Consider the following 24,055-nt stretch of genomic DNA (forward strand, 5'->3'; position numbering starts at 1 on the left):
CAGGACTTCTGTCTCTTCTGCTCATTACTCTTTAGAGCTTAAAGCAAGGGCTGGCACCCAGCAGGCATGCTGATGGCTATTTGTTGGGAGCAAATGAGTGGTCTAGTGGGGTTCCCTAGGCAGACATGGAAATGAACTTCCCAGCGACTAGGTTCATATTTGTCTCTATAAAGGCATTCTTTGGCTTTTTGCTTATACAAGTGTCTTAACCTGTCTGTGCCTTCATTTCTAATGGTCCAGGAGCATAAAAAAGCTTTAGGATAGCTGTGATCGTTACAAAAATCTAAAATTAAAATGCGAAAGGAACTTTTAAGATCTTAAAGCTGAGACCTTGAAGGTGTAAGCAGTATAAGAATACAAAAAAAAATGTATATACAGTTTTACAAAGGAGACCTTTAGAAGCAAGATAAAATTAAAAAGCCTATAACCCTCTGGAATTTAACGGACTGGGGAGGGGACGATTATTTGCCCCTGCACTTTTCTTATCATTAAGGAGAATTAAAGCCTTACAGAAAAGAAACTAGACCAGCACTGGAATCAAGAACTCTTTGACGTTCAAGCTAGGTCGTTTGAGAGTTAGGAGTTAGTTTTATGAGATTAAGAGTGTTTCTTTGATGTTTCCTGGACCCTCTCATAGCTTCCCATCAAAAACCAAAGTCAAGTTCAATGCATTTACTCCAGGGGAGTAAATGAAGGGTGTGTATGTGTGTGTGTGTTTAATTAATGAGTAGCTACAGACAAACCTGTCAACAATGTCACCTCCAATTTCTGCAAAACCTCCCTAGAATTTAAGATCAAAGCTCGAACCTCTTAAGAAGGCTTACCAAACTGCCCTTCTTTAAATGGCAATTCATAAACCTTAAAATACAAATTATCAGAATGACTTCTGACATGGTTTTCTCTGTATCACAAGGCAAAAGAAAGATTTACAAACGTCTCCTAAAGTACAGCCTTGCGCAATTTTTACTGCAGCCTAAAATTTACTAGAAAAAGAAAAAAAAAACCTCAATATAACGTTTAACTGGTTGCTAATATTTAAACAGGAAACAGTTATTTCCAGGGGGGATGGATGTATTGTTTGGAGCCTATCCGTGCAGATAAAACGTTTAATATGTGTTTGAAGGGACGACCAGGGATACTTGTGGTTCAAAGAAATCTTAAGATAAAGTTATCCCCAGGGACAGTACTTCTGGTGGTGGCGGCGGGGGTGCTTTCTAACCTTTACTCTCTAACAGAAAAGTCTCAGCAACATCAGACCAGGATGGGGATAATCCTGAAGAACCTTTCAGGCTCCACTTGATTACGGCAGGTGATCCCATGATAACAGCAGTTAATAATTAGTGAGAGCTCCCTATATACCAGGCACCATGCTAAGCACTTTATATGGATTGTTTCATTTAATTCTCACAATAATCCTAGATGATGGTATTATTATTCTTCCTATTTAATGGATGAGAAAATGAGGCCCAGAGAGCTTAAGTAATTTGCCCTCAAAGACACAGCTAGTAAGTAAAGGAGGGATTTGAACCTTGACAGTCAGACTCTAGAGCCCAGTCGCTGAGTCAACACCCGATCACACAAACCATAGTTATTTTGTTTATTTATTTTATGTCTCCCTCCACCAAATGATAAGTTCTTTGAGGCTAGAAACCTTGGGCTTTTCACTTACTCAGTCATTCATTCTTTCACTCATTTAGTCCTCATTCAATGAGTATTTATTAAAGCCTATTTTCAGGTACTATTCTGTGCGCTGAGGATACAGCAGTGAACTAACCAAAGCCCCTGTTTTCATGGAGCACAATGTAGTGGGGGGAGATAAGCAATAAACTAGTAATTAGTTAATATATACTAGTCAGATGGTGAAAAGTGCAATGGAGAAAAATAAAGTAGGCAAGGGCACTCAGACATGATTGGAGGGCCTGAGGTAGCTGCTTCACATGAGTGCCCAGGAAAGGCCTGACGTGAATGTGACAGTGAACTAAAATCCTCCAGAAGGCGAGCGAATGGGCCACACACATCTCTAGGAGGAGAGCCTTCCAAGCGGAGGGGAGAGCCAGGGCAAAGGCCTTGGGACAGTGGCAGGATGGTGCGCTTGAGAAACGTCAAGAAGACCAGTGAGGAAGGAGCAGAACAGATGAAGCGGAGACAGAGAAGGAGGTGAGCATGCAGGTGGCAGGGGCAGATCACGAGGGCCTGGCCGGCCATGGTCAGGGCTTTGCTTTCACCCTTTTACCTCGCTTACTGCTATATGCCCTGAGCCTGGAGTAGAGCCTGCGCTTAGCGGACACTCACTAAACATTTGCCAAATGAATTCATTAATGCCCTCTACTATCACGAATAGTTGAGGATGGGGAGGGGAGGGAAGGGAAGAAGCTACTTACTGGGGATGATGAAAGAACAGAGAGGAGGAAGTTAAGGCAGGAGAGACCTCACATGAAGCTGCTGACTCAAGGACCTCTGGGAGCCTTTGCTTTTCTAATCAACCCCAGCCTGTGAACATCTGAAGCATTTTTTCTTTAACTGACCCACAAGAACACAGGTCAGGTATGAGGAAAATGTTCAGAAGCTGACCTTGACTCAGAAGAATGACACAGTGAAACAGCCTGCAGATGTCGGGAACACCAAGTGAGGCCTTGATTAAGGCTGCAGACCGCACACCACAGAGCAGCCAGGGGCTTGCTTTTAATCACTCCGAGTAATACCCTCCACGGCAGGCACCTCTCCACCCAAGGGTGACCTGACAACTGGGTCACGGCCACCAAGCCTACCTTGGAAAGGTCTTGCTACCACCATGGAGCCAGTTATTCAAGGAGAGGACAAAGGTCAGAGACAACAGGCAAAAACTCCTTGTTCTCTTGCAAGAAAGGAAGGGGTCAATGATGCCGAACAGAGAACCAGGCAGTGTGATTTCACTCACGAGGTCTCGTTCTCTAGGCAAAGTTCTCCCATGATCAGAAAAAAAGTCAAAAAACCCAGAAGGAGCCTCAGTCCTCCCCTCCAGGCCTTTGCTGCGAAGGGCCCTCCACCTTCCTTGCCCTTCAATTCGTCACATTATCTCCATATTATTGATGATGGTAGCAGGAACATTAATGTTCCCTTTACCATCTCCCTGATAGTTAAGGGAACATTAATAGCCAAAGTACCTAGTATTTCTGTTCCACTTGATGGTTTCAAGACACTATAAGACTTCCCTTGACAATACTATCTCCACCTCCAGCCCCAACCTACAACTGTCTGAGAGGGAGACCAAGAAAAGGACAAATACTTTACAGTCACTATTCAGCCAGGGAAAGAAAATGAAAAGGTGTCTCTTGCTATAACTTGTTTCTCATTCACATTTAAAGTTTTTTCTCAAGTCTGATGGCCTTCATGCCCTTGCTGTCAGGTTTCTTCTATTTTCTACTGCAGGTCCTTGTCACCCATCTCTCTTCTCTGGCCCGTTTACTGCCCCCAAGAGCTTGGTGGCTCATCGGTGCCTCCTTCTTCCACCTGTAATTGGTAACAATTCTAAACCATCAGCTGCGAATCTGTCTTGTTAGCATGCTACAGCCGCTGCAGACACAACAAAGGTCAGAAGGTCGACAGAAGAAACCCGTTACAACTGGGGGCAGGGAGCAGGCAGCACCCTGACAACCACAGAATCTGTCTACAAGTTGGGATTTTCCTTAGGTTTAAGATGAATTAATACATTATTAACAAGTCAGTGCGAGCCTGTGGTTCAGTTTTCCCCGACCACAAAAAGATGCTCTTGCAGAGCTCTTCAAGAATCTTCTCAGACTTACCTGGTGGTGCAGTGGTTAAGAATCTGCCTGCCAATGCAGGGGACACGGGTTCGTGCCCCGGTCCTGGAAGATCCCACATGTCGCGGAGCAACTAAGCCCGTGCGCCACAACTACTGAGCCTGTGCTCTAGAGCCCGCGAGCCACAACTACTAAGCCCACGTGCCACAACTACTGAAGCCCGCGCACCTAGAGCCCATGCTCCGCAACAGGAGCTACCACATTAAGCCCGCGCACCGCAACAAAGAGTAGCCCCCGCTCAACGCAACTAGAGAAAGCCTGCGTGCAGCAACAAAGACCCAACGCAGACAAAAAATTTAAAAAAAAAAAGAATCTTATGAAAAATGCTACGTAAAATCAAATACAATGACAATGAATTTAGTATCATGGTATCCCATCAGTTTGGAGACTACTTTTCTCTCCTGTGCTCACAAAACTCAATATAACATCCATTTATCTAAATTGGTGCTTGCTGGCAACTTCAGTAGAGACCAAAGGCAAAAGAATTACATTTCCCAGGACTAGGATCTTGAAGTCATTCTCCAGGGCTAAGTTCACTCCACAAAAGGTTAAAAAAAAGAAATGTCAGGGCTTCCCTGGTGGCGCAGTGGTTGAGAGTCCGCCTGCCGAGGCAGGGGATACGGGTTTGTGCCCCGGTCCGGGAAGAGCCCACATGCCGCGGAGCGGCTGGGCCCGTGAGCCACGGCCGCTGAGCCTGCACGTTCAGAGCCTGTGCTCCACAACGGGAGAGGCCACAACAGTGAGAGGCCTGCGTACCACAAAAAAAAGAAATGTCAAGTAAGAGAAAAGTGATTAAAAAAATAAATAAATAAAATTAACTCAAAAACAGCCAGTCCCCTTTTCCTTTTAAAGTTTCAGAGATATACCTTTTAAAAAAAAAAAAAAACATTGCATTTACTTTAATGAAATTAATGAATTTACTTTTCAGAACCATACTCATACTAGGAGCAGTGCCCTCCTCTGACTCCTAATGGCCACCCACAGGGTCCTGTCACTCATGCTAGGAAACCTTTGCCTGGAGAGTCACAACCTAGGGTCCCTGGATGAACTTAGGGAAGTTTGCGAATCCCTAAGCCATAAGCCAAATTTGGTGATGTGGTTTTTTTTTGTTTTTTTTGTTTTTTTTTTGCTAGAGAGGGTCCATAGTTTTTAGCAGATTCTTAAAGGGGTTTGTGATCAACCCCTCCCACCAACTGCTAGAAAATGGTCAAAACCATAGCTTTAGGTTATCAAAGGTGAATTGAAAACTTTCTGATAATCACTCAGAATGTATGCACCTTGCCTTTCAGGTTTTTTTGTCAGTTTTGCTTTGTAGTTTCCAAACATAAGCACATTTTTTAAAAACCTGCTGGGCAATTTGGTATTCTTTTCTAAAAAAGAAAGATAACTGCATGTGCTGCCTCCCTTTGCCAAGTGAAATTTTTTTTTCAAAAAAGAGCTACTTGAGAGAAACATTTTTCTTTCATTCCCAGAAAAGAAAGCTAGCCTGGTGAAGCTCTGAGGCTCAGTCCTTGACAGCAACCTTTTAGTGTTTATTCTAGCAGAACCATCACTACCATCCAGATTCTGCTGTCCAGCCACATGTTCCCATGGAGAATCCCCACTGTGATGCTGGGTGAGAGTTGGGTCCTTTTGACAAAAATAAAGATTTACCAAAGACAAGCAACCCAGCAGTGAAGAGAACTTATTTCCATTTTCCCTCGTGTGATTACAGTTGGATGTAATTCTATAGCAGCACCAAATTAAACTTTTCTGGCTAACCCAAAGCAGAGCCACAGGTACAGGGAAGAGAGAGGAACAATGCTTGTAGGTAGTGGCTAAGCCCTGTCCTTTGTTTCAGGCCATGCTTCCAGAGCTGAGTGTGTGGGCCACGCTGAACAGGGCATGAGGGCCTGAACAGAACAAGGTGAAGGTGAGCGAACACTTGACCTTCAACTTCCCTAAGCCCACAAGCACTAGATTTTTAGAGTCAATCTCTCTGACAAGAATTCCTTGTTTCCTATCGAATCATGAACAATTTCCCTTGTTCCCTAACAAGACCAAAAGTTTTGTTGATGTTGTATTCGTTTTCTATCGCTGCTGCATCAAATGACCACAAACAAATTACACAAAATTACTATTTTATAGTTGTGTAGGTCAGAAGCCCAACACAAGTCTCCTTGGGCTAAAATCAGCTGCTCCCCATCGCTCGCATTACTGCCTGAGCTCCGCCTCTTGTGAGATCAGTGGCGGCATTAGATTCTCACAGGAGCATGAACCCTACTGTGAACTGTGCACGCGAGGGATCCAGGTTGCGCGTTCCTTATGAGAATCTAATGCCTGATGATCTGAGGTGGACCTTCGGGTGTCACTGTCTCCCATCACCTCCAGATGGGACCATCTAGTTGCAGGAAAACAAGCTCAGGGCTCCCACTGATTCTGCATTATGGTGAGTTGTATAATTACTTCATTATATATTACAATGTAATCATAATAGAAATAAAGTGCACAGGAAATGTAATGCGTTTGAATCATCCTGAAGCCATCCCCTGCCCCACCCCCACCCCGGTCCGTGGAAAAACTGTCTTCCACGAAACTGGTCCCTGGTGCCAAAAAGGTTAGGGACCGCTGCTATAGGAGACAATCCATTTAACTGCCTTTTCTAGCTTCTAGAGGCTGCCTGCATCCTTGGGCTCAGGGTCCCGTTCCTCTATCTTCAAAGCCAGCAACATAGTATCTCTCTGATCTTGTTTCCATCCTCACATCTTTTTCTCTGACTCTCTCTTTTGCCTCCACCTTTCACTTTTAAGGACCCTTGTGATTACACTGGTCCTAACCAAATACTCCAAGTTAACTTCCTTATTTAAAAGGTCAGCTGATTAGCAACCTTAATTCTGCTTGGCCATGTAACCCAATATATTCATAGGTTCCAGGGATTAAGACTGGACATCTTTGGGGTGGGAGGCATTATTCTGCCTGCCACAGTTGGGAGTGTAAATTATTATAAATGTTGTATCTTCTGTGGCTTAATGAAATAAACCCTCTTTCTCCCCCTGATAAAGCATGAGCCAGCAAGAGCACGGGACCCTTCACAAAGCATGTGCCCTACAAAAGTTTTCAACGTTCTTTTCGATGTTAGAAGCATTTCGATACCCAAAGATTCTCATAGCCCTTGTTATAATCCTCTTTTCTATCAGCAATACTTTCATCGTCCTAATAGCCACAGGAAATAAGATCTGAGTTCAATTTACCTTTAAGCAATCTGTCTTTTTTTAAAAACCTATAACATATACACAAACAGAGGGTTTTCTTGCCTATGTGGTCATCAACACTCAAACCTGGACAAAATCTATTCAAACTCATCTGCTATAACAAAAATCCTAAGAAATGGCCTTCATGTTTAAATAAATTCTCACCCTCGTCAGGATATCCAGTGTATCTGTATTTAAAGCTAAAAAAGGAAACAAAGCAATGTTAGGATTTCCTGAAAGCTTTCCCACTCTATAAATGGGATGAGCATCCTGGAATCAACTGACCAATAAATCTCAACTTCTTCATGCACGGTGGGACAAAAGATTCAATGGATGAACCAACCACTCTGTTTGTTTCCACTTGATTTTGTTGAGAGTTATGGAGGGAAGTTACTAAAATAAATGAAGAGAATGGCATGGTATTGAAAAACTTTCCTACATAAGTGATAGAAGTTAGACATAAATCACTCTGAGACAGAAGTGTAGAAAAACTGTACTATGAGTTTAATAGTAACATTTAATATAAGTGTTACTGTTATAAAGAGACAAGCACCTGGAAGTGACTTATGGTCGTCACTAGTATAAGATGCTGTGAGGCCCTCTAAGTAGGTTAGATTCCAATACCTGCTCCCTAAGTGCTCTCTGCTCATAACCCCCTCTCTTAGGACCTGGAAGAACAAAGGGAAGATATTAGTAAACCTTGCTCCTACCAAAAGAGAAGGGAGTTAGGGAATCCAATGAGCACTGCATGGCAGCATGAATCTAGGAATATTTGGCAAGTGCCTAGTCTAATTACAGAACTAATTTTCTTTTAAAGCTTAATTATTTTTAAGTGAGGTTTCACAAAAAGTAATTTGGAACATTTCTGTGTGCAATTCAAAAATGCTTACCCAGCTTCTTATGCTAAGGAAGCATTTAAGAGCTGAATGGATCTGTGTTATGAGCTTTTAAAAGGAGGTTCGCTACAACCACCTCACAGTTCCCGGGGTGGTGGTGGGGGGGGTAGGGTGCGGGGAGGGGGGGGTTCTTTAAAGTACACATTCAATTGAGAAACTGATAAGATAAGCCACAGACAGGGACAAAATATTTGCAAAAGGCATAACTGATAAAGAACTGTTATCCAAAATGTACAAAAACTCTTAAAACTCAACAATAAGAAAATGAACAACTTGATGAAAAAATGGGCAGAAGAGGACTTCCAGTTTCCAGTCCAGCAAGTAAGGAGCTTAGGAGTCACCACTTCATCCTAACAACACGTAAAAAGCTGAACAAACTGGAAAATCAACAACTCTTCTTAGATCCGTCAGAGAAGTGTGGTCACAAGGCAAACCCGTGCCCACTAAAACTGAAGAGACCGTCAGACTGATACAGAAAACCACAACAGAGCAGAGCAGAAATCTCCATGGGAAACAAATGCTGAACTGTAATTGATGCAGACTTAGTGTGGACAAGTCTGAGGGATAAAAACTCCAGGGGGACCCAGTCATAGACACAGCACCACACTGCTATGAGTTTTACCTCCAGGAACTTGACCAGGTTATCATAGTTAATATAGGAGAAAAACCTCCTCATGCTTCCAGCAAGGGAAGGGGAAAAGGAACCATTAAAATACACTAGAGCACTCTGTTCTTCTTAACAACACCTGCCCTCAGGACAAAAAATTTTACCAGAGTCTAACCTGCTGGGGCTTTGTCACAGCTTCACCTACCTTGGGTAAGGAAAATACCTAACTCTAGTCTTCTCTAGCCTTCCACATGGGGAAAAGGAAATACCCGTCTCCAGGCCCTTCTAGCCACCCTTTCCCTAAGGGAGGAAATAAAAACAACAGAGAAGCACTGATGAAGTTCACAGTCCAGGGGCACAGGCTAACCAGAAGACTGAAAGCTAATCACAGGACTACAGAATGCCTTCCTGTCCCCCACCCCCGTACATTACAAGTACGTTACTGAATGCCATTTCCTTCCACCTGGTACATCATATCCACCTTTTATTCAAAAATTACAAGGCATGCTAAAAGGCAAAAGAGCACATTTTGAAGAGACTAAAGAAACATCAGAACAAGAGTCAGATATAGCAGGAATGGTAGAATTATTAGACCAGAAATTTATAAAGACTACAATTAACACGCTAAGAAATTTAATCAGAAAAGTAGACAACATATAAGAGCAGATGGATAATATAAGCAAAGAGATGAACATTCTAAGGAAGAATCGAGATCAAAAACACTGTAACAGAAATGAAGAATGCCTTTTAGGGGCTCATTAATAGGCTGGGCATGGCTGAAGAAAGAATCTCTGAGCTTGAGGATAAGAAAAGAGTTCTAAAACTGAAAAGCAAGCAAACAAATAAACCAAAAAAAAAAAAAAAGAGAGAGAGAGAGAAAAGAAAAAACCAGAACAGAATACCAAGTACCATGGGACAACTACAAAAGGCATAACATATGTGTAATGGGAATACTAGAAGGAGAAGGAAGAGAATGGAATAGAAGCACTATTTGAAGGAATAATGACTGGGAATTTCCCCCAAATTAGCATCAGACACAAAACACAGATCCAGGAAGCTCAAAGAACACCAAGCAGTGTAAATGCCAAAAACACTACATATTCGAACTTCAGAAAATCAAAGATAAATAAAAAATCTTGAAAGAAGCCAGAGCAAAAAACAAACCTTAACCTTAACTAAAAAGGAGCAAAGATAAGAATTATATATGCCATCTCCTTAGAAAGCAAGAAAAGAAATATTTAAAGTGTTGAGAGGAAAAAAAAATACCAACCTAGAATTCTTTACGCTGCAAAATTACTCTTTAAAAGTGAAAGAGAAATAAAGACTTTCTCAATCAAAAACTGAGGGAATTTGTTGCCAGTAGGCCTGCCTTGCAAGAAATATTAAAAGAAATTCTTCAAGGAGTAGGAAAGTGATATAGGTCAGAAATTCATATCTACATAAAACTCACACAAGAAGAAATAGACAATCAGCATAGAGCTGTATTATTAAAGAAATTTAATCAATAATCAATAGCCTTCCAAAACAGAAAGCACGATATCCAGATGGGGTTCACAGATGAATTCTTCTGAACATTTAATAAAGAAACTTTACCAATTCTCTACAATCTCTTCCAGTAGACAGGATCAGAGGGACTGCTACATAACTCATTCTATGAGGCCAGCTTTACCCTAACACCAAAACCAGGCAAAGACATTATAAGAAAAGAAAACTATGGACCAAGATCTCTCATGAACACAGATGCAACAATCCTTAAAATATTAGCAAACTGAATCAAACAAGGCACAACCAAGAGGGATTTATTCCAAGTATGCAAAGGTGGTTCAACATTTGAAAATCACTTAATGTAATCCACCATATCAACAGGCTAAAGAAGAAAAATTACATGATCATATCAATAGATGAGAAACAGCATATCCAACATCCATTCATGATAAAACTCTCAGCAGACTAGGAATAGTAAGAAATTTCCTCGACTTGATAAATAACATCTACATAAATATAGCTAACATCATACTTAACGCTGAGAAATGCAAAGCTTTCCCACTAAGCAAGGATGTCCCCTCTCACACTGCTTTTAAACATTGCACAGGAAGTCTTTGCTGATGCAAAGAGAAAAGAAAAGGAAATAAAAGGTATATATCAATAGATTGGGAAGGAAGAGATAACAGATGACATGATTGTCTATATAGAAAATCCAAAAGAATCAACCAAAAGCTTTTGGAACTAGTATGTAAGATTGCAGAATACAAGGTTAACATGCAAAAGTCAATCGCTTTCCTATATACCAGCAATACACAAGTGGAATTTGAAATTAAAAACATATTACCCTTCATTTGCAGCAACACGGATCGACCTAGAGATTATCATACTGCGTGAAGTAAGTCAGGCAGAGAAAGACAAATACCATGTGATATCACTTGTATGTGGAATCTAAAAAAAAAAAGGCTACAAATGAACTTATTAACAAAACAGAAATAGAGTTACAGATGTAGAAAATAAACTTATGGTTACGGGGGGGTGGGGGGTAAGCGGCAGGGGAGGGATGAATTGGAAGACTGGGATTGACACATACACACTACTATATATAGATAACTAATTAGGACCTACTGTGTAACCTAGGGAAATCTACTCAATACTCTGTAATGGCCTATATGGGAAAAGAATCTAAAAAAGAGTAGATATATGTATATGTATAACTGACTCACTTTGCCGTACACTTGAAACTAACACAACGTTGTAAATCAGCTATACCCCAATAAAAAATTTTTTAAAAAAATATTACCCTTTACATCAGCACCCTCCCCCCCAAATTAAAATATTTAGGTATAAATCTAGTGTATATATATATATATATATATATATATATATATATACACACACAAGATCTATATAAGGAAAACTACAGAACTCTGATGAAAGATATCAAAGAAGAACTAAATAAAGGGAGAGAGACTCCATGTTCATGGATAGGAAGACTCAATATTGTCAAGTCAGTTCTTCCCAATTTGATCTGTAGATTCAATGCAATCACAATCAAAATCCCAGCAAGTTATTCTGTGGATTTTGAAAAACTGATTCTAAAGTATATACGGAGAAGCAAACGAACCAGAATAGCCAAAAATCCAAAACACCGACAATACCGAATGATCACAAGGATGTGGAGCAACAGGAACGCTCATTCACTGCTGGTGGGAAAACAAAATGGTACAGCAACTTTGGAAGAGAGTTTAACAATTTCTTACAAAACTAAACATACTTTTCCCATATGATCCAAAATTCTTGCTCCTTGGTATTTACTCAAAAAGAGCTGAAAATTTATGTCTACACAAAAACCTGCACATGGATGTTTACAGCACCTTTATTCATAACTGCCAAAACTTGGACACAACCAAGATGTTCTTCAGTAGGTGAGTGGGTAAATAAACTATGGTCCATTCAGACAATGGAATGTTATTCAGCACTAAAAAGAAATGAGCTATCAAGCTTTGAAAAAACATGAAGGACCCTTAATTGCATGTTACTAAGTGAAAGAAGCCATTCTGAAAAGGCTACATACTGTATGATTCCAACAATAAAACATTCTGGAAAAGGCAAAACTATAGAGACAGTCAAAATATCAGTGAGTGACAGGGACTAAGGTAGGGTAGGGAGGGATGCAGAGGCAGAGCACAGAGGATTTTTAGTGAAGCAAGATTATTCTGTATGGTACTATGATGATGGACACATGTCATTATACGTTTGTCCAAACCCATAGAATGTACAACACCAAGAGTGAATCCTAATGTAAACTATGGACTTTGGGTGATAATAATGTGTCAATGATTACAATAAGTGTACTATTCTGGTGGGGGAATGTTGATAGTGGGGATATGATTGGGTGCAGGAGTTATATGGGAAGTCTCTGTACTTTCCACTTAATTTTGTTGTGAACCTAAAACTTCTCTAAAAAATAGTCTATTTTTTTATTGAATTATAGTTGATTTACAATGTTATGCCAACCTCTGCTGTACAGCAAAGTGATTCAGTTTTACACATACATACATTCTTTTTTTAATATTCTTTTCCATTATGGTTTATCCCAGGAGATTGCATATATTTCCCTGGACTATACAGTAGGACCTTGTCATTTATCCATTCTAAATGTAATAGTTTGCATCTACCAACTCCAAATTCCCAGTCCATCCTTCTCCCTCCCCGCCCCCAGAAACCACAAGTCTGATCTCTATGTCTGTGAGTCTGTTTCTGTTTTGTAGACAGGTTCATTTGTGCCATATTTTAGATTCCATATATAAGTGATATCATACTGCATTTTCTTTCTCTTTCTGACTTACTTCACTTAGTATGATAATCTCTAGCTGCATCCATGTTGCTGCAAATGGAATTATTTTGTTCCTTTTTATGGCTGAGTAGCATTCCATTGTATATATATGTACCACATTGTTTTCTTTTATCCATTCATCTGTTGGACATTTAGGTTGTTTTCATGTTTTAGCTATCGTGAGTAGTGCTGCTATGAACATAGGGGTACATGTACCTTTTTGAATTATAGTTTTGTCAGGGTATATGCCCAGGAGTGGGATTGCCTGATCATATGGTAATTCTGAAAACAGTCTATTTTTTTTAAAACACACATTGAGCCCTAACTGCCTTGACAGTAACGGTATGAGTCTGTAGATTTATTAGTCTCTCCCACTGAATGTAGGCAGAAGCTGGGTAACGTTCACTGTTGTATCTTCCAGTGCACCTGCTCATAATAGGCATGAATAATAGTGATTACTTATTTGTTAGACAAATAGTTCCTAAGCATCTACTGCCAGATACCGTTCCTCTCTAAGGTTACGGCAGTGAAATAAACAGACATGGTCTCTGCATAGGAGCAGCTATCAGGAAATAAGCAAGATAAACAAGAAAGGTACTTTCAGGGGTTTCCCTAGTGGTCCAGTGGTTAAGAATCCATCTTGCAATACAGAGGATGCTAGTTCGAGCCCTGATCAGGGAGCTAAGATCCCACATGCTGTGGGGCAACTAAGCCCGCATGCCACAACTAGAGAGAATCCAGTGCACTGCAACTAGAGAGAAGCCCACATGCTGCTATGAAGATCCCTTGTGCCGCAAGTAAGACCCGACCCAGCCAATAAATAAATAAATAAGTATTTTAAAAAATTTTTCTATTAAAAAAATAAGAAAGGTACTTTCAAATAGTGATAAGTGCCATGAAGAAAGGAAAACAAGGTAATGGTAATCTCTTAAGCACTTAATATTTGCCAACCACTATAATAAGAATTCTATATCATCAAGCTTAACCCTCATAATAGCCCTATAACGTAGGTTATTTTTCACTCATTTTATAGATAAGGAAATGAAGCTAGTAAGATAAAGCAACCTGCCCAGTGCCGCAGAGCAAGTAAGAAGTGCAAAACCAGAATCAAATTCATTTTCTGACTCCCAAGCCCACGCTCTTAACCATCACTATACCTCAGGCATAAATCTCATGACTAAAACAAAGACAGGAAAACTGCTTTTCCCATAAAATATCTTCAGACTCTGAAAGGAAGGGGAAGCATATTCGGCACTTATGACAAAATCTATGGAAATAAATAAACTGTTTTCAAGTTTTATATTTGATCGCTTTCTCTATGCTGTGGAGGAACTGGCTTCACTGGCAAGGGCAGCTCCATTCTTGCCGGTTATTGGTGGTGCATCAGCTTTTACACATGATGGTGTTACTACTCCAGGTGTCATAAAATATGGATTTAAGATTACTATCCCCATGGTGGTAATATATCTGCATAAATCCTCCCAAGCTTCTTCACTTGCTATCTCCCTACCCTCCAAGAAGAGTTCTCTTTGGGAAGTAGTACATTCAGGTCAGGGGATTTGGTCTGAGTACATCAAACAAACAGAAACACTCCAGACCCATGGACCCAGCAGGGACCTTGATGGCCCATGACCTATCTAACCATCTAATATCACTGGCCAACATCCAGTTTTGTTTTGATAATATCGTCCTCCTCCACGCAATCCTCTCTTATTGTCTCTGTCATAGAACCTAGCTCTTACCTCCCGAGGATTGTATCGATTTTAATTACACACATTTGTTTGTATGCTTATTTAATGTTACTCTCAGCCGTTAAGCATGAAGAGGGCAGGAGTCATGACCAGTCTGTTTACCATTATATGCACAGCACCTTGCACAATACATGGTAGATATTAAACACCTGGTAAATATCATGTCAATGGATGGATGAATAGGAGCACTGATGTTCAAATGACCTGCTCACAACTGTGTGAAGGGAGTGTTCCTCAGGAAATCCAGTTTCCAAGGAAAATCAATTGAGGTATCAGAGAAAAGGATAGCTGAGTGGGATACCCAAGTCATCCCTTTCTTTAAAAATGACACTAACATGGGGACTTCTCTGGTGGGGTAGTGGTTAAGAATCCGCCTGCCAATGCAGGGGACACGGGTTCAAGCCCTGGTCCAGGACGATCCCACATGCCGCAGAGCAACTAAGCCCCTGTGCCACAACTACTGAGCCTGCGCTCTAGAGCCTGCGAGTCACAACTACTGAGCCCGTGTGCCACAACTACCGAGCCCATGTGCCACAACTACCTAAGCCCGCATGCCTAGAGCCCATGCTCTCTTTAATTAATTAATTTTTTCAAAGTAACATTTTTAAATGACTTTTTAAAAAATATTTATTTATTTGGCTGTGCCGGGTCTTAGCTGCAGCACATGGGATCTTCATTGTGGCATGCGGGATGTTTAGTTGCCGCATATGAGCTCTTAGCTGCATGTGGAATCGAGTTCCCTGACCAGGGATCGAACCCGGGCCCCCTGCATTGGTAGCGCGGAGCCTTAGCCACTGGGCCACCAGGGAAGTCCCTTAAATGACACTTTAAATGACATGGGAGGCGATTTGGTGTGCTTGAAAAGAGCTTCCAAGTCGGAAAGAGATAGGTTTTAATTCCAACTCTGCCTCTTACTGACTGAATGTTTCTGAGCCTCAATTTTCTTATCTGTAGACATGCAGGTAATGATAAATGGACTAAATAAGATATAAGTCTGTGAAAATGCATGGCAATCCAACATGGGAATAAGAAATAAGTTCAAAGACCCACTGAATTAGTCTCCTCTCTACGACCTAAAGCAAGCAAATTCAAGTCAGATTGGTCTGAAAAGCATAGTGTTTATGGGATGGCTTCAACCTTTATTCTCTAAAAGTCCTGCACTGGGAGAATTCACTCAAAATGAAGGGGCAATTCAGATTATTACTCAGTCCTTTCCAAACTGTGACCTGAGTGCCATTAGCGGCTTAGCAAAAGTTTCTAGAGATTTAGTTCACCCCATTACGTTTGTCCTTGGCAGTTCTGCTCATTCCTGATATCAGAGAAAGAGAGAATGACCAAGAAAGAGCCCAAAAGTAGCTTATGTGACAGCTATCTGAAGAAAAATCTAGATATTTGTATAGACACTTCATGGTTCTCAGTGAGGGTCACTAGCTGAAGTAGGTTTCTCCCTACATCTGAGGTTGGGTATTTTCAGTGGTATCCAATTTCCTCACTTTTTTTTTTTTTTAATGGTATGGTGGGAAGAATATATTTTTAAGTGAAATGTATGTTTAAAGTTAGAAAAAATAAAATCTCGAAGCCCCAACACAGCTAAACCACAACTCAAACTTTCTCTTAGGATAAAAGGAAGCCAATGAGCCCTAGAATTAACTCTGAGCCACAGTGAGAAGCACAGAAAACAGGATTTCTTGTTAACTGCTGATCGCCCCCAAGCAAGGGATAAAGCAAACACAAGGAATTAGCCATATATGACTTCAAACCACTGTCCACTGGTCAATCACAAAGGCTCATATTAGCAAAATGAAAAGAACTATTAAAAATATTTTTAAATCACAGAAAGCAAACAGTTCCATATGAGAAAAGCCACACGATTGGAAGTCTTAAGAAAAATCAAAGCTTGATTTCAAATATACTTTTCTCTGGAGGGAAATAAATGCCACAGCATCTGCCTTCAATTCATTCATGACTGGTTAGGATTAGCACATCCCGTAATAACTTCTCGGCGTTAATTTCACAAAGGATAAGTAATCTACTATTAAGAATCCAAGAGAAATCATTTTAAAAATAACATCAGAACACCAGCGACCCAAAAACAAGTCTACCACAATTTACTAATAATAAAATAGAGTATCTAGCTTATTTTCAGAAAAGGCAAGTTCATGCAGCTTTACTGCTTACCTCCCAATTGCAGACATTAAAACCCCCGACAACCAATTTAAGAACCGAGTGTTTCACAGAATCTGCGTTTTGGTTAAAATCAAAGATTAACGTTTGGCCACAGGATATAAGAGAGAGTAGGAAATGGAATGAGGAAGAAATATTTATAATGAAGTTTGTACATATATGGACAAATCCAAATTTCTGCAGAGGAAGCATAATAAGTGGGATTTATTTCTCTGAACTTCCATAGAACATGTCAGAGTTTCACTATTACACCATTTTAAGTAGTTGTCTACTTGTTTTCTGCACGTAATTATCTTCTGCACTAAAATATTAAGTTGTCAGGGTGGATCCATGTTTTGTGGGGCCAGCATATGTAATCTGAGGGCTCCTCTCTAAGAAAAAGAATATAAAATTATGAATATAAATTACGTAGAGTGTACTGCAAGTGAGGGCCCCTGGAGGTTAAATACCAGCAGCTTCACAGTAAATTCATCACAAGGGTGAGAACTTACCAAGTCTCAAATTTCTGCTTCGTCCACATGGTGTCTTGCAGAGCACTGGGTATTTTATAGACATTCAGTATGTGTTGATTCCACTCATGTCAGAATCAAAGGATCTGACTATGAGATTAAATTCAAGGTCAAGCCTTGGCCTACCTAAACAGTTCAAGATATATCTTAACTCTTCATTCAGTTATACCTTAAATGATTGTTTGAATTAAATGTAATTTGAATTCATGTTGATTCTGTCATTTAACAATTGTCATCTAGTAATATTTTAACAATCCAAAAATGTCTACCCACCGTGATAGGAGAACAAACCGATTTTTTTTAATCATCAAATAAAAGCTGGATGTACATAAGCCACAGACTAAACACTCTAGTTCCTGTGTGTATGCCCACTATTTATGATGAGCAGCTGGAATTCACGTGTACTCTTTTACTGACTATGGACATCTGTGGCCTATTATCAATGGAGTTACCCCATAAGCAGAAGAGGTTACCAATTCCAAAGAAAACTTGTAGGAGTTTTTGATGTGTTGACCTATTTCCTCATACTGCCTGCCAACAGTTAGCATACTGCATCCTTTTTATAAATATGAAACAGTGGAAAGAAAATTCATATAATTCCTCAGGTTCTATTTATAGGTGTGAGGTATTATACAAGCAAACAAACTATGAAAGAAATGACTCACTAATCCCACAGGTTTATACTCCAGGCTTAATATTTTAAGTACTGCTATGTGAAAAAAAACTACAGAACTTCCCACCTATGTCGAAGTCCAGAGTTATCTTAACCGGATCACTGCATAATAAAGTATAGACGTTTTGTGAATGTTCCTGAATATGAACATATCGATAACCATTGGTCCAAACGATTTCACTCTATATGCACCTATGAGGAAAATATCTTGAGAAAAACTCACTGTTATCAACAACCTTATTCACATCGTAACAGAATTAGATTATTAAAGGCCTTTCTTAAGACTGATAAACATGACTGCATAAAAAGAATTTTTAATGTCTTCATAAAAAAGAATATTTGTAAACAACTTTTAAAACCAAGGGACAAATTAGAAAAAAATATTTCCAACATATGATAGGCAAAAAAACCTAATTTTGATAATATACAAAGAGCTATAATTAGATGATCAACAATTAGATAACAAAATAAAAATAAAGATATGAACAGAGAGTGCACAAAAAACACAAATGACCAATAAGTATTTTAAAACATGCTACACCTCACTCATAAATGTAAGAAACATAAATATAAAAACAATGAGCTACTTTTCAATGGACAGATGATAGCAGAGATGGTTTCAATTGCAGACATGAAAATACAGCTGGCAAGAGTGTAGGGAAAGCAAAGGGACACTCTCATTTTCTATGGACAGGAGAGTGGTAGGTACAGCTTTCTGGAGGGCAGTCTAGCAACATCTTTCACATTTTAAAATGCTTATAAGTTTTGACCCATCAGTTGCTCTTCAATGAAATTATCCTACAGAGTTCTCAACAAATACTTAGAAAATATATACTCAAAGACACTCTTTGCAGCATTGTTTAAAAGTTTAAAAACAAATTAAACTGGAGAGAGCTTAACTGTCCATCCATAGAATATTCCATTCAATAAGTACTGTAAAGCCACTAAAAAGAATATAGTAAATCTATCTATATGTGCTGACTTTAAAATAACAATAACTTACATTTCTTGAGCTTTCACTATGCCAGCCGCTGTTCTAAGCCCTTTACATATGTTGAAGAACTTACTGAGTAAAAACATCTCCAAGATAAAGATAAGGGAAAAAAGCAAGGTGCAGAACACACTGCGTACTATGATTTCTATTTATATCGTAAATATATATGATAAATATCATACATAAATAAAAAAATATAAATACACATTTCTATGCACCCAGAAAAACTTGGGAATAATACAGAAGGAATAATTTACAGTTATTATCCAGGAAGAATGGGACTGGAAATGGGACTTGGGGAAATAGAAATGTTTTCTTTTTATTTCTTACTTTTTTTTCATAATTTTCTGAATTGTTTGAACTTTATATACATGGATTACTTCTATTTTTAAAATGTTAATATGTGTTACCTGCCTAATTAGGTTACAGTCTGTGTCTATTTTTTTTTCCTACTTCCACGTATTTTAAAAAACCTAATAAATGTTATTTGGGAAATAGTAATATGAGAAAACATTAACGTTTCTCTTTATACCCTTCTATGGTATAAGAATTTTTAACACGAGCATCTATTACTTTCAAATTTTAAAAAATCTAGTTAAAAATCAATATTCACTAAGTCCAACAGAACACCCTATCTTCCTTCCTTCCTTCCTTCTGCAAGAAACCCCAGAATACACGGATGTGGATGAGGACTCTCATGATTCTAAAGCAATCGTTTAGCTGACAGTTTTCTTCTTCCCAATACCAAGTCAATTTAATAATAATTTTTAAAAGATCAAGCTTTGGGCTTCCCTGGTGGCGCAGTGGTTGAGAGTCCGCCTGCCGATGCAGGGGACACGGGTTCGTGCCCCGGTCCGGGAAGATCCCACGTGCCGCGGAGCGGCTGGGCCCGTGAGCCATGGCCGCTGAGCCTGCGCGTCCGGAGCCTGTGCTCCGCAACGGGAGAGGCCGCAACAGTGAGAGGCCCGCGTACCGCAAAAAAAAAAAAAAAAAAAAAAGATCAAGCTTAATTAATGGGGGGAAATACAGCTATCAATTATCAATGTGTGAATTATAATGCACACTGCTCTATTTATTCTATGTAACATATGACTTAACAACATAGATCAAGGACGATATGTCTGTGCATACCCGTAAAGCAGCCAATACATGGTGATTGTTAATAGTACATTTAGCATTTTAATTCTCACAACAACCCAATAAGATTCCTGGTTAATTGACTAAGCTAGAAAATTATGAAAACATGGAGAAAATTTTAGAGTGGCAAATGATAACTGAAATCTATAAACAATTGAATCTACCTTTATGATAGGCACTCCTAACTCTTTTATAGATGTTTTTGTGAGATATTTTTACAGAAATGGACCGTGAAGAAGCTCCTGAATAATCTCCATGCCCTTTGTTCCAAAGGTCCTTCCTTCCAGGCAACCCTTCCTCACGCGTCTCTCTCTCAGCATACCAAGTGCAGGCGATTCAGAACCTCATGCCTTCACTCTGCAAACAGCCTGACCTTTCTGTCGCCTCTCACACCCCTTCAGATTCTTACCTGTCCAGCAGCAGCTCCAGCACTTCTTTAGTGGAGGCAAAGCCTCTGTACGTTGACAGGAAGATGCTGATGTAGGTAAAGTCATTGTCCCCAAAAGCTGTCAGCAGGTTCTCCACGAGCTTCTCCAACGTGCCAGCTTTTATGGTCCTGATCTTACACGTCTCATACTGACTGACTGTATGCCCCGGAGGCAGCTGGTCGCCTTCAACCTGTACAATAAATTCATGATTTTGATCAGGAGGAATGACTCCCTAAGGTAAAACTGAAAACATTGAAGTAGTGGAAGCATGTTTTCCCTTACTCTTAATTTCCCTGCAGGAAAGTCAGGTAAGGCAATCCTCTCACCTGTGAGTGTAGTAGAGCGGGATGGGCGAGCGGGGGCGCGTAGGGGTGGTATGTGCATTCCCTTCCTCTCTAGAAGTAGAGGTATTACTTCATAGAGGTTACATGTGCTTCTACTTACTTCCCTATCAAGAACTAGGTTGCTGGCATATTCTGTCGAGAATGCTTTCTATGACCCCCAGGATCAAGTTTAGCAAATCTTTATCAATCACTCCCTTTGTATTGTTCCACGGTAAGTTTTCAAACTCATTCTCGAAAACAGCTCCTACTATGGTGTGCCGGAACCGATCGTGCTGGCTTTGGAGAGCTGATAGTTAAATTTTTAGATTTGTGTGAGCCAGATGACATCATGCTGATAGCTGGAAAAAATCAGCCATGGGAGGAATATGTTCTCCACAGACATCTAGGGAGATCTGACCGCAATCTGATGTTCTTTAGTTCATGGGAGGCGATAGACTTTCTGATTCAGTATCACTGGCTGAGAAGTGTCTGTACGGAGCAGACCTCGGCTAATCGCTGACGAGTAATGGAAAGGGTAGGTGGGTGCGTGACCCCTGCCTCCTGGAGACTTGCAATGTACAAGAGAAGATGTTTCCTTCTGAAAAGTAGCTATCACATGAGAATGAAACTGTGAATAGTATTGGTAGGTATAACTGCACCTTGGAGACATAAACCATAATACTAAAGAACAGATTAGTGATAATATCTGTAAATCTTCAAAACTGAGCATGGGGGAAGTGAAATAAACTGAAGAAAAATACAGGTGTGCCTTACATTCTACAATAAACCGGTGCCTAACAAATTATACGGTGACGTGATTTTCAAGGTTTAACCTGTCCTTCATAGGCATAGGGGAAGATGCCCTACAGAGAGGAACTTTTTCTAAGCAAATAATCATTCTAAGTGATGCAAACAATCACCAGGCGATGTCTCTGAATTTGAAGTGTGAATTGTTTTATATCAGATTTTCCTAAATTGAAATCATCAGACGTGTGAAAATTAAAGAAAAGGGGCAAAAAAGAGAGAACCGAACCTCTAAACGATGATATTGTGCTTATTAAGTCACATGTCTGCTATTTCTTCGCCTGGCCTGTCAAAAGTTAAACCGCTGGAAGGAAATTAGCAGGCAAGATTGCCTTCTGTAAGACCAAAGCCAAGGCCATCACTTTTAGGAGGGGCTTAGAATAGCTTAATGTCATCACAGCTAACTGCTAGTTGGAGTTAATATTAAGACTCCAGCATATGCGGTGGATGACTTGATTTCTTTATTTAATTTTTGAAAGATACTTTTACTTTACCAAGGAAAGGGTTCTGGTTCAGTCAAAATACCAAATGTTTCTTTAGGCCTCTTAGGCCTGTTGACTCAGATCATGGCCTTACAATCATTCTTTATCACACTGTACGTAGTTTTAGCATAGGCCTAATAGTATCCATCTGTCTTCCAGGAGCTTCAGTTAACTTTAACTAGAAACAACAAATGAAGAATATATATGGCTTCAAAGTCTAATTATGTTTTTAATTACTTGGTACAGTGTTGTCCTAAGTGTGTGCTGTAAAACAAACACTAGTTCCAAAACAAAAGGTCCTGCAGTCAAGTTTGGAAACTACAGAGTTAGACAAAGTCCAATATACTTCTTTGTTGGAGAATTTCTTAAAGTTTTTAACATGTTAACATGGTATGAAACTCCAAAAGAGGGATATGGTATATGACATTTTCTAATGGATTTCCCTTTAGTCTCAGAGCATCTTGCAGAACATCAGAATGAACAGACTCTGGGAAATGTTAGCTTAGTAAGTCACTGTGACGCATTTCAAACTTAATTCACATATGCCACTTTTTACTTAAAAAAAGAAAAATCAAGACACTGTAAAATAAAATGTTAATTTTTATCTTCGAACATCTATGTTCCAAACTTACGGTTACCAAGTGGGAAAGAGGGGGATGGGATGACTGGGCGATTGGGACTGACATACATACACTACCGTGTACAAAACATATAACTAATGAGAACCTGCTGTATAGCACAGGGAACTCTACTCAGTGCTCTGTGGTGACCTAAATGGGAAGGAAATCTAAAAACAGGTGTATATATGTATACGTATGACTGATTCGCTTTGCTGTACAGCAAGAAACTAACACAACCTTGTAAAGCAACTACACTCCAATAAAAATTAATGTAAAAAAAAAAATCTATGTTCCTTTGATCTCTTTCTTACTACCCAAATTTAGGGATATTTTGTGTTTTTTACTTTGTCACCTCAAAAGATCTGGCCAACATAATGATCAGTCTGATAATATTAAAAAGTAGTAGTTAAAAAATATACCTCAATTTCAAATGTTAACAACAACAAAAGGAATGGCTTCTCAGTTTCTACAGATATTCAAGCTCTAATCCTAAATCAAGTTTCCTTACCTTGTGACAATGTCAGGGTTCCCTCACCAATTTTATAATTTGATGATTCTTATTTTACTCACAATGCAAATTCCACTTTAAATCTTTTCTTACTAGAAGTAATAACTATTTAAAAGAACTGATTTTTCCCTAAGCAGTGATGTCGCCAAAAAATTCAAACACAGAGAAAAATGCTTGTCAAAGACCCTGATGAAGTGGGTCCCTTTTCCTGCCAGAAAGCAGATTTGGCAGGAAGCCAAGTTTCTCCCTTGGGAATGGAATCATGTTACTCATTAACCCAGTCGCCTCCCTTCACTCCTCCTTTTACTCTGAAAAAAAAATCTCAGTATGCATGCTTGATCCCCATAAGTCCCTTTAATGGTTTCTGTTCCTCAGTGTTTTTATCTGTACATTAGGAAGAACCATGATTGAGCTCACAGAATGGCTAATAGAATATTCTGCAATATTTAGATTTTAAAAATCATTCTCTCATTGCAACAGGTGAGCATCAATGGCAATATCATAAAATGAAGTACAGGAATTGCTCTGATGCCTAAAGTCATTCTCACAAAAATTAACAATGCAATTTAAGATGGCAGAGCACTTGCTTACTCTTATTTTCTGCACATTTGCTAAGTACCCTAATATCTCTTTGCTATAGCAGGGGGAAGGCCAGATTTTCAAAGATGAGTTTTAATTTACCAACATTCAGATAAAGTACATTTTTATGAAATAAAAATTCTGTAATTATCTGCTTGTTACTGGAATTGAAATAAAATTATACAAAAGTGAAACACACAAAAATACAC

At 39.5% G+C, this 24,055-nt stretch overlaps 1 protein-coding gene and 1 non-coding gene across 5 annotated transcripts in view; both read right to left on the bottom strand.

Moving 5' to 3' along the window:
- RGL1 (ral guanine nucleotide dissociation stimulator like 1) overlaps positions 1-24,055 on the bottom strand; it is a 281,489-nt gene that overhangs the window by 76,559 nt on the left and 180,875 nt on the right. For all 4 annotated transcript variants that reach the window (XM_022593343.2, XM_022593340.2, XM_089910063.1 and 1 more), the window contains one exon: positions 20,512-20,720. In XM_022593343.2, the coding sequence (XP_022449051.1) occupies positions 20,512-20,720 (209 nt within the window). The remainder of the gene's footprint in view (positions 1-20,511; positions 20,721-24,055) is intronic.
- Positions 15,342-15,414, bottom strand: TRNAG-ACC (transfer RNA glycine (anticodon ACC)). Its single transcript has one exon. It is a non-coding gene; the product is annotated as a tRNA-Gly (tRNA).

The sequence above is a fragment of the Delphinapterus leucas genome, chromosome 1 (assembly GCF_059928025.1).
Source record: "Delphinapterus leucas isolate spDelLeu-1000000601 "Yukka" chromosome 1, BTC_Dleu_Yukka2, whole genome shotgun sequence".
NCBI classification, from domain to species: Eukaryota; Metazoa; Chordata; class Mammalia; order Artiodactyla; family Monodontidae; genus Delphinapterus; species Delphinapterus leucas.